The following is an 11,140-nucleotide window of genomic DNA, read 5'->3' on the forward strand; positions in this document are numbered from 1 at the left end:
TGTGTTTTCCTATGTAATTCAGCTAAATCTCCAAATTCTTGTGTTCATCTCAATAACTTATTACCCTGCTTGTCCACTAGATGCCAGTCTCTGTCTTTTCCTGCTGTGGAAGTACAATATTAGATGATGCGGAGAAGAATATCTCTGTTATAGTCAAATAAAAACAGGACCTTGGGCCAGCTGGTGTGAACTGATGAAGCTCAACTGACTTCATTGGAACTATGGTAGTCTAATCCATCTAAGGATCTGGCCCCTGTTGTATAAATCAGTTACACTTTTTTTCTGAAAAGGAAAAAGTTTGCGTTAGGTGCTGAAAACTAGTAAAAATCTTTCTTTACCTTTCATAGGATTAACTTTAAAAGACAAGCAAATGTCTGGAGTGCCTTTCTCTCTCTGACCCAGCCAGTTTTGCCTGAGTGATAAATGCAGGCACATCTAAATCTAAAATCTTGTCTACACCAGAGAAATGCACAGTGCTATGAATCTTTTGGTTCTTCTAGAATGATTATAAAATGCCTTGCATCCCTACACACAAGTGTTTCTAGTAGCATATATACCATACCAGATTAGACTTGCTTTTGGCAAATCTAAATACCATTTCAGTGCTAATGGAGATAGCACAAACAGTTAAATATTCCTCTTCCTTCTGTCTTGCAGTGCACCTGAAGCTATTCAAAATCTTCCAGAATTCACTGCCTCTGGCATATATTCTGGGAACTATGGAGGACGTACCCAGAGGGCACTGTGACTGAAATGGCTTAGAACACACCAGTGTTGATGAGGGACAAAACTGCAACAATGCAGAACACAAGTCAGCATGATGAGTGTGAGCATACTCCAACTATGTTTCGATTTGGGAATGGTTTGACTTCGTATTGTAGACATGGCCAAAGTGTAATTAGCATCTGAAAGGCCAGATCCTATAATTTCGCTCCTAAATTCCTACAATCTGCTTCTGCTCACCTAATGGGCAATCCACAATACAGTTACAGCTGTATCGAAATCCAATTGCCAAGAGTTATCTTCTGATACAGGAAAAATACAGTTTCATTCTTTTAGTGCAGATGTAACATTAATCATGTTCCTGAATTCTGTTAAAGCGTTGAATGTGTCAAGAGCTTTAGCACACTTTGGGACCAGGTTCTCTCAAGAAATTTCTGGTATTTCCTGGTTCCGGTCAGACTGAAAATACTGTAAGAATGCGGTAGGTTTTGGTACTTCCATCTATGGGCATATGTGAATTAGAAGGAGGGGAAAAAGTGGAAAATGGGATCAGAAAAAGTTAACTGAGCTATTTTTCTCAGATTCTCCTTGGTTTTGGGGCAAAGCCTTGCATTGGTATTTCATCCTAACTTGCTGGACATTTTTTGGGGGGTAATTATATGCCTCCATATGGAAGTAAAGTATAGTACCTTATGAATGAGTTAAAACCACATTTTAGCTTTGTTTCTAAAGAAGCTGGGGATTCAGGGATAGGGTACAAAGTCAGGAAGATGGGATCAAGTTACATGGTGGGATGGAATATTCCTGTTCTTTTACTTGTTTTGTGACCTTAATATTTAGCATAACACAGCTAGGGTGCTTTCTTTCAGCACAGTGTTTGGTAAAGATGTTACACTACAAGAAGGAATGCAAATGATCTAACTGCTGTTTGCTATTTCTAGCTGCGTGTCCAAAAACCAGTTTTCTGAATTGACTCCCTTTCTTTGTGATTCAAACAACTGGATTCTGTTCAAAAAGCTTATTTGTTCCTATGTGGTTACAGATCATTAAAAGTGGCTCATTCTTAAAGAGTTTCTTAATGGACGTCTTTTTTATGTTTGTTAGTTATGAGGAATCTGACAAAATTCCATCTGGAGAACAATGCTTGCCTCATATGATGGGGATGTAATCCATGTCTGCAGTTCGCATCTGTATTGTGTTAGAATGCTGAGCTGCAAACCATGCAAATGCATCGTGGTTGCCCATGGTACAAAATACTGAAATGGGGAAAGGAGCTCATGCTTTTTGACAAGTCAGTTGACACTCTGGTCTGCAGCCAGGTAGATTGCTTCTTCTAATGGCTAACTGAGTAGTGTTCATTAAATCAGTGTCAGATATGTGGTGGCATTCTAATTACTATAGTATTAATGTAGCAGAACATTCATTTGAATGAATATACTTAAATACAGTAAACAAGTTTTTTAAAAATGCTGTCACAGCAAATCCATGTGGTAGAGCTTTCTGAAGAAGCAAACTAGATGGAAACTGATTTTTTTTAAATTATTTCCTTTTTACTGCCCCATTCCTAGAACATGATTCCTGTTATGGTCACTTTCTGATTTTACTGATCTCTAAATCATAAGCACGAGGGCAGAAAGCAGGGAACAATATTAAGGTTGAGAGGCCTACATTTTTACCTATGTGTACTCTTATGATTCCATATCTTTTAAACATGGACTTCTTGATACCAGAAAATGTGTGTGTCTTTGGAAGGAAGTGCTACAACCATACAATACATAATTACATTCCCATAAGGCCCTGCAACAACGTATTCAGGATACTGGGTTTCTCTACTAATGTGGCTGCACCCATCTATGTTACAAAATGGCAGTCATGACTGGTCTTGGGGTGAGAGAAATGAAGATCTTAGTGTATTACAGTTACACATGAAGTTGTTGACTTTTTACATAATACTTCAAAGAGCCGCCACAACTTGTCAAGCAACTTATAAGCAGCATCACTTTTGGCAGTTATGACCTCGAGTGACAATATTAAGTGTTCATTAGAAATGAAACAACATAGGGAATTTTCATCCACGTACAGTATTTTATATCAATTTTTACCTAATATGAACTTTATTAGGAACACTAACAATGTCAAACACCAAACCTCTGTGGTCACTACTTCCATCACCCTGCCTGTTAGACAGTGATTATCTTTTCAAGTGTCTAATTCACAGAGCATTTACAGTGATAACTGTGGCTGAAGTCCAGGTATGTTTTTGTTTTTTCGGGTAGAAATGACAGCTCTGCTATTATTGGGGGAGGTGGGGTGGAGCTAAGGTAGTGGTTGCCTAAACAGTCCTTCTGGTTATGTGAATATAGAGTGTTTCCAGAGTGAACAGAGAGCTGCTACACCATATTCATAACTTGCAAGGAAAATACTGGAGAACAAGAGGAACTATTAGAGGCAGAGGATACCTAAAATATTTCAGATGGGCACAGAAAACAACTTCCTCAAGCCAGCTGAATTCCTCACATTTTGGGGAGGAAGCAGAAATGCTTCAGGGGCCCTATCCAGTGTCTACTGACTCACTGGAAAGAGGCTCATTGACTTCAACAGGCTTTAGATAACCCCAGTTAGACTGTCATTAATGCAGACTTGGTGCAGTGTCCGTTGACCCAAGTTCCAACTGAAATCAGTGGGCATTTGAAGGTGCTCAGCATGATGCAGGCTCAAACTTTTTTTCAGCTGACAGTCTTGTCTAATTTTCCCAGGGAAATGCTGGACTAAACTTGGCTTCCTGAAAGTGATTCTTATTGGAGAATACCTGGATATCTGAAACACAAGAAAATACTTCAAAAGCTGAAGTTGGTTTTAAAGTTCCTACTCTTAATAGACAAGAGTATAAATGTATGTTACTTTGATGAAGGAATTAATACAGGGTTGAAGTTCCTAGCTAGTATTTGGGGTACAGATGGCCCAACTCTTGACTTACTCTGTTTTGCTTACCTAAGATGGGTTTTAAGATATTATCATGCACCTTTTAATACCTGGCTCCCTTCATCAGTTGATCTCACAGTGCTTTACCAAGGAGATCAGTAACACCATTTTACCAATGGGGAAAATGGAGGCACAACAGTGAAGTAACCTGCCCAAGGCCACCCAGCAGACCAGAGGTAGGACCAGGAATAGAATCAAGGTCTCCTGAATCTCAGTGCAGGGCTCTATCCATTAAGCCACATTATAGTCCTCACAAACAGAAATCCCCCTGGTTCTTCAATAGAAGTTTTACCAGAGTAAAGACTTCTAGATTTGACCCCAAAAATTAGACAGTTTCAATTTAATGATGCTTTTAAAAATATTTGCTATAATTTAGCTCAGAAGGAATCTAGGTGCTTAACTATTAAAAAAGTCCAGTAACACTGAACAGCTTACATAGATGGTATCTCAGCACCTGCTATGCAACGTTATGACAAGCATGGCATAAAAACCTAGAGAGCTGAAGTCTAAAGCTACTTAGTGCTATATACATGCCCTAGTTACTGATGAACCAGCTGTGCCTTAACAGTGTTAGGTTCCACATTCCAGGACCCCTATTTAAAGTTTGAAAGACTAAATGGCCTCCCATCTTTCACTGACCTACCAATGATTATGAGCTGGCAAGTTTGTGTTGGAATAGATATGAAGTTTTAAGTCTCAGTGTATTGATTTCTGGGAAACAAAAAAACCACACAAAAACCCCCACTAACAAAACATTGATTTTTTTATATATCACAAAATAAACCCTTGTTTTGATGAATATGTAGGAAGAGAGTAGGGGTAGTGTTGGGCAAATGAAATTCCAAGTCATTTATATAAAAAAAATATAATACTTTATTTTCAACTAGAAAGGTGCAAACATGTAACTTTTGGTCACACTTCTCAACAAATAACAAACTGTTCAAACAGCCACGGTCAAAGAAAGAAACAAATGCTCCCAGGTGGAAAAACTGATCAGCTACAGAAAAGCCATTCATTTTACTTAAAGCCATTTGTTCACTAAAGCCGAGGCAACCATATTTTAACTACACAAATGGATGCTTCCCAAGGATGCAGGCACCTCATCTTTCGCAAACAATCTCTGTCTTGAGTTTGATTCACTGGTCACCCTAACTGAACAATTTCCATTAGAGGATCTATTTCATGCTTTGAATGCATTGTCAGACAAGCTTTACGTCCTACCTATTTCTTTCAAAACAGACAAAAAAGCTAACATTAAAGTATCAAAGCATTAACAAAGGCACAAAACTTTAAATTAATTTAGATAACTGTACATATATATACACACACAGTATTTACAATATTAATAAAATCTAGCTTGTTACAGGCAAATTAACTGCCACAAGCTGTCCAGTCAAATAGACATGATTCTGATTCTTCTTGAACAAGTCATTTGAATCAGTGTCAAAGCTGAAACATTACAGTCCTGACCACCAGAACACATTTTACTTAGCACCTTGCTGGGTAATTTACATTCCAGCCATTGCTGTCACTCAACCAGTGTCAGCAAACATGCTAAGGGTCTCTTCTTCAATTGCACTACTAGGTGGAACACACGTTACCATACTAAGGGAACATTGATCTTCCTGCATATGCCCCCTAGTACTCCCTAAACACCACTCCATGAACAGTGTCCTCTGAAGCTGTGCTTTGCTGTGGTCCCATGAGCCATTTTACTTTCTTCTTCAAACCAATGTTTGGGGTTGGAAGACAATTTGTCTTAGTCACATGGAGCAGTCTGAACTTTTTGGAAACAGATTTAAATACTTTGTGCTATCGAATCATGGTTACAAAATGAGATGCTAATCAGGTCAAGTTGAGAGCCTAGTGTCTCCTGCTTTATGCCATGTCTCCATACATCTTTCTGTAGTACAGAGACTCAAAGATGTCATTGTCTCCAGGGCAGTTGTAGTGGCATGCACAGGTCTTGATGAACATCATTCTCCTCTTCATGACCTCACCATCGGGGCATTTGAACTCCACAGGAAGAGTGGCTGTTCTGTGGGGGGTGCAGCAACGTCCATCAGTGCAGACCCCACAGAATTTAGCTCGATAGGTCTTCACACTGGTACAGCCGGAGAGCTCAAACTTGATGGGCTTGGAGATTCTGGGGGTGCGAATACACTTTTTGCCTTTCTGTGGGGCAACAAATGAAAGAAGTTTAGAAGCCTTTTTTTAAAGATTGTACAATTCCCATTCATATTTCTGTCCATTAATTTCATCCTGTCGTATGCAAAGAGGTTAATACTCTGATCGTCATGAAGGTTTCACATGCAAACAAGATAGTTTAAATAGTGTTCAAATGGCATTATATTTATCGAATGGCTAAAATGGGTGCATTTATTTATAACTTAATTCTTAAATATTCACTACTGGGATGAGACCTTGTATAATATTTACTTGGTTCTGAAAGTGGCTAAGTTAGAGCTATACATCTTCTGTAAAACTGGATCTATGCTGAAACATCCTTAGAAGTGTATATTAGATGGGATATTTACCTTGATGTTTTCCTCCAGGTCTGCCTCACAAGGTCTGACCATGCAGAGTCTGCTTTGCTTCTCCAGTCTGCAGAAGGCATTGTCATTGGTGACTCTGGTGGAGATGCCCATTCCACAGGTCTTTGAGCAAGCACTCCATTCCGTGGTCTGGACCAGGCAGTTGGCACGCATCATCATTGCTTGATCTGGTCCATAAGTGTCTTCCGGTCTGTAAGCTGTGGAGCACAGGTCAACAGGATGAGATTGTGGCAGACAGCAATAGTGCAGCTGCTATCCTTTTAGTGTATTAATGCTGCATAGAGGTAGGGCATCATATTTGTCTTTGGTGTGATTCCACTGAAGGCACTGGAGTCACATCAGGGCTGAATCTGGTCCATTAGGATCATCATCACTGCACTGTGTATTTCAATCTATTGCACTGGGAGGCCAACAAAATTCATTAAGATCTCAACTCACCAGCTAGAGCGGGTCCAACCGCCGTCTGTTCTCGGAGCTCATTGCACACCCATTCCTCGCAGCACTTCCCGGGAAGCTTGACTCTTTGGGGGGAAGGGCAGTCTGGGCTGGGCAGCCGGACATCCATGCTGCACAGGGGCACGCACCCCACTGCCCCGTCCAGGCAAGTGCACTGGTACTTGCAGCTGCTCTGGAAGGACTCCCCGCTCCTGTACACCATCCCTCCGAACACACAAGGGGCGCCGTCCCGAGCTGCAGGCAGGGAGAGAGGGACAGCCCGGCATAAGCACTCCAGAATAGGCAGCAGCCCAGCGACTCACGCTGCCACTGTGGGGAGGGCACGCAGCAGGACCTGGTGGAGCCAGTAGTCTCCATGGCTCCTGCTGGGGGGGGGGGGGGGGGGGGGGGAAGGAGGCTGGACGACAAGATCACCCGAGTGCAATGGAGCTGGGCCCTGTAGAGAGGGCCCACTCTCCTGTGGAAGGCAGCCAGAGGGGGGATGGGCATGAACTGGGCTCTTAAACGGGGCAACATGAGGGGACTCTCGCACCCCAGATCTCGGCTTGCCCGTGCTGCGCCCCCTCCCCGCTCAGTGCCGCCCCCCCCCCCCGTGGGGAGAAGCCGGGGCCCCCCGGACTCCACTTACCGGTGCACACGCCGATCTTGCGGTTGGCCGGCGAGCCGAAGTCGCAGAAGAGCCCCTTGTGGTGGTCGCAGGGGTCCCGCTCGGTGCACAGCTCGCCCAGCTGCTTGGCGCACACCCTGCAGCAGCCGCAGCCGTCCTGCACCAGGCTCACCCCGGCCGGGCACGCGGGGGGCGGCCCCGCCCCGCATTGGCACTGCCCGCTGCAGTCCTGGCCGGACACCTCCTGCAGGGAGAAGGAGACGGGGGGAGAGGGGGAGTCAGGGGAGCCCCCGGCTGGCAGCGCTTCGGCTCCCCGCGTCCCCCGCCTGAACCTCCCTCCAGTCCTGCCCTGGGCGGGGGGCCACTTACCCAGCAGAGGAGCGCGGCGAGCAGCGCCACGGCGAAGCTGCTGGGTCCCATCCGTGCGGCCAAGCTCGGCAATAGGCGGCGCAAAGGCTCCTCAGCTGCTCTGTCCTGCGGGCGGAGGGAGTCCGAGCCAGTGGGCCGCGCTGTGGCGCTGGGTTTCCTGCCCGCTGGCCAAGGCCGCCTGCTGTGTCCGAGCGCCTCGGCTCCGCGCCTCGCGACAGGCCCGTCTCTCTGGCAGGCGAGTTGTTCTATGGGTCTGAAGCAGGGAGCCTGGCTGCTTTTATACCCTCCAGGCGCCCCGGGCTCGCCAATCGGCTGAATGGAGTCCTACACAAACAGCGACATTCCTGACATTCCTCCCCACCTTCCTGCCTCATCAGCTCGCACCGGATTGATCCTGACCCCTTGACACGCAGCATTCCGCCTGTCTGCAAAAGCTGGCACACTTCAGCACACAAAAAAGGCGCTGTATTTCCATCCCCAAATGGCATTTCCCCCCCTTCCAGCCTCCTACTCCTGATTTGACGTGATGTAAAATACTGTTTAAAATGATTGTTTTAGATGACAAACCTCTGTTTCAAACGGCTTTTGCTTTGCCCACCCTACCTCCAAATTACATACATCATATTAACAGGCACTTCACTACAAGATACAAACTCCTGGGAATTCTGAACCAGCTGAGACGTCTTAAATATCTATATCTAGGATACATTTGAACCACCACCAGCAGCCCTGGTAACAAGAAAGGAGCTGTTTTAAAACCCACAGGCGTTCAAAAGAAACTGCATGTAAAATCTGTTATGAACTCAGCATTCTTCATTAGGGAAGGAGAAACTTTTTCATACTGTTGCTGCTGCTGCTTATAATATTATCGGAGAGGGTGTAATTTAGAGGGAAAGGAATTAATGGATACTGTTAATCAAGTTTATTGGCCTATAATAGCTGAGACTAATTTGCTATAATTAAAAATTAACCTTTTATTTGGAGGGGAGGTTCCATTATTCTGTCTTTCAAGGAAGCACATTCTTTGATATTAAATTATTCCAGAGAAAAATACTCATCAATAGTAGATAAGAACCTGTTGTTCCATTCAACACAAGCGATTAATGCTGTGACAGGCAGCTAGTTCAAGGGGGGGGGGGGGGAAGCAGGGAGAAAGGTTGTGGGGATGGTTGCTAGGAACAACCATGGGAATTCTTTTTCTTTCTTTCTTTTTTTTTTCTTGGCTAGAAAATACAAGACACTACTAATTTTAAAAAGTGGATTGCTCTCTGCTGACTTATTTGGAGAGTGGGTGACTAGCCTTCCCTAGATACACACTTTTTCAATTTTGGCAACCAGTTTTGGAGCACAGAACACTCTGGGCATTTTGTTACTACCAAAAAAAGTCATAATTATATCATGAGGACTGGTTATAAATTGAGTCTGTGTGCTACTGAATCATACTGAATATTTGAAATGTGTTCCTTCCCCAATAGATGTTCTCTATGAATAGAGAGAGTGCCTATTTACCCTGAAATACTTGGCACAATGAAGTGCGGCTGAAGCGTGGAAGAAGTGTCTCTTATTTCCCACTGCCTGCTTGCAGCTGTCATTTGTGAGTAACACATTCCTAGGGCATCTCTGCTTCCCTGTTGCTGATTATGCCTCATAAGATTAAAAATCAGTTTGGCTTGTCACCAAAACCTGTGGCTCCTAAGTATCTTGGTCCTTATTAAATAATCCTGGACCACGTCTGTTCTTATTTATTTCAGCAGGAAGGATGGCTTCCCAATTCTGCATCATTTGTCTGCGCTGTGCTGTCATGTTGATTGACCCCAGCTTTAACACAATGAATGCCAGCATGTTGACTTTTGACCTGTTTAAGTATGCTTGTGTTTAATGAGACAGACAGAGTTAATGCACTTTGTTAGTCAAATTGAAGTCTAGATGATGGATATTTTTAAAAAGATGTTTGCATATAACCACTCCCTCCTCCCACGCTTTCACACTTGTGATACAACAACATGGATTTACGCAGTTTTACAGCCTATCTAAATTAACTAAATTCAGAAAGTGATCTCATCTCTTCTACTGAATTTTAACAAATGGAATCAGTCCAATTCCATTATAAATAATATCACTTGCAAATAGTTATTTATGTTATCAACAATTCACACTCTGGGCCTAATTTTCAAATATGTGGCCTTTATGAGAAACCGAAATCCTACTTTTGGATGCTCAGATTGGTACCTGTGCTAAATTCTGTCCTCAGATAAATACATCACTGGCTTGTTGCTTTTCTGAGGGCAACATTTGACCTTTAGGCATGTTAATGGCCATTCTATAGACCCTATCCAGCTTTTATGGAAACTAATGGTAATCTTTCATTCAACTTTAATGGAAGTTAGACTGGGCTGTAGTACTGAGGTGCTGATCTGAATGTCCAAATGCAAGATTTGATTGGCCTGTTCAGACATTTGCATATGAAATTTGGGTCAGTTATATGGTAGCTGATCTGTGAAGATGATAATCATAATCTCTCCTCTGTGTGTGTGTGTGTGTTTGTAACTTCCATTAATGTCATTGGGGAGACTGAGTATGTGTGGAGTGGAGAATGTACCTCAAAATCTCTCTCATTTAAAAACCCAATATTCTATATTGTACTGCAAAAGTGTATTTATCTTCTTGCACTTCTCTTTGCCTTCAAGTTAAGGTTCTTCTTGGCATTCCTCTTTGCCTTCAAGTTAAGGTTCTTGACTCACTTCTGCTAAAAATCCCAATTTTTCATAAAAAAATGATATCTTTGCTGTTTAAAAAAATCTGGAGGAACAGTTATGGTAAATAATACATTTCCAAACTTCTGAAGCTTTCCAAAATCCATATTTACCTAAAGACTGTGATGACCCCAGTACTGGGTAAATAATATGCATACCAAGCTATGTATAACATGCATACCAAAATGCAAATGTAACCAGGTAAACAGACTGCCTTTTAAAATGCCTAAATATGGTAGGAGATCGTCAGAGAGAGGCTCTAGACATGTTTCATAGCTTTCTGTGTAAGAATTTTTTTCAGAGAAATAATTTTTTTATTAAACAAAAACTTAAGAAGTCCATTGACAGAAAAAGTATGTTTAAAAGTAACAAACCACCAGAAAGCCAGGAAATCCAAAGTGAAGGGCCAAGTCTGTTCTTAACTCAAATCGCATAATGGGCCAAATACAGCAGTCCTCATCCATCATTGTCTTCAGTAAGAGTTTGTCTGCAGGACTAATTCTGTGCTCGTGTACCCTGCTGTAAATTGGGAGTAACCTCACTGGAATCTAAGGTGTTTCACCAGTGTAAATATGCCCAGAATCCAACCCTGGAGAATTTGGCTTCATGTTGTTTTATTTCTTTCCCTGTTTATAAATGACTCATCAAGTCTTCTCTAGCCTATTCTTATTGATGAGCAGCATGTCATGGTTTGA

At 42.6% G+C, this 11,140-nt stretch overlaps 1 protein-coding gene across 1 annotated transcript; it reads right to left on the reverse strand.

The window, feature by feature from the left end:
• Nucleotides 1-4,571: 4,571 nt before the first annotated feature.
• On the reverse strand, nucleotides 4,572-8,019 carry CCN2 (cellular communication network factor 2). Its single transcript, XM_077813054.1, has 5 exons — nucleotides 7,693-8,019; nucleotides 7,345-7,567; nucleotides 6,699-6,950; nucleotides 6,243-6,457; nucleotides 4,572-5,880 (listed from the first exon to the last, which is right to left on the reverse strand). The coding sequence occupies exons 1-5, from the start codon at nucleotides 7,741-7,743 to the stop codon at nucleotides 5,584-5,586; spliced, it is 1,038 nt and encodes a 345-aa protein (XP_077669180.1). The 5' UTR covers nucleotides 7,744-8,019; the 3' UTR covers nucleotides 4,572-5,583.
• Nucleotides 8,020-11,140: the final 3,121 nt, after the last annotated feature.

This window comes from Eretmochelys imbricata, chromosome 3, assembly GCF_965152235.1.
Source record: "Eretmochelys imbricata isolate rEreImb1 chromosome 3, rEreImb1.hap1, whole genome shotgun sequence".
NCBI lineage: Eukaryota > Metazoa > Chordata > Testudines > Cheloniidae > Eretmochelys > Eretmochelys imbricata.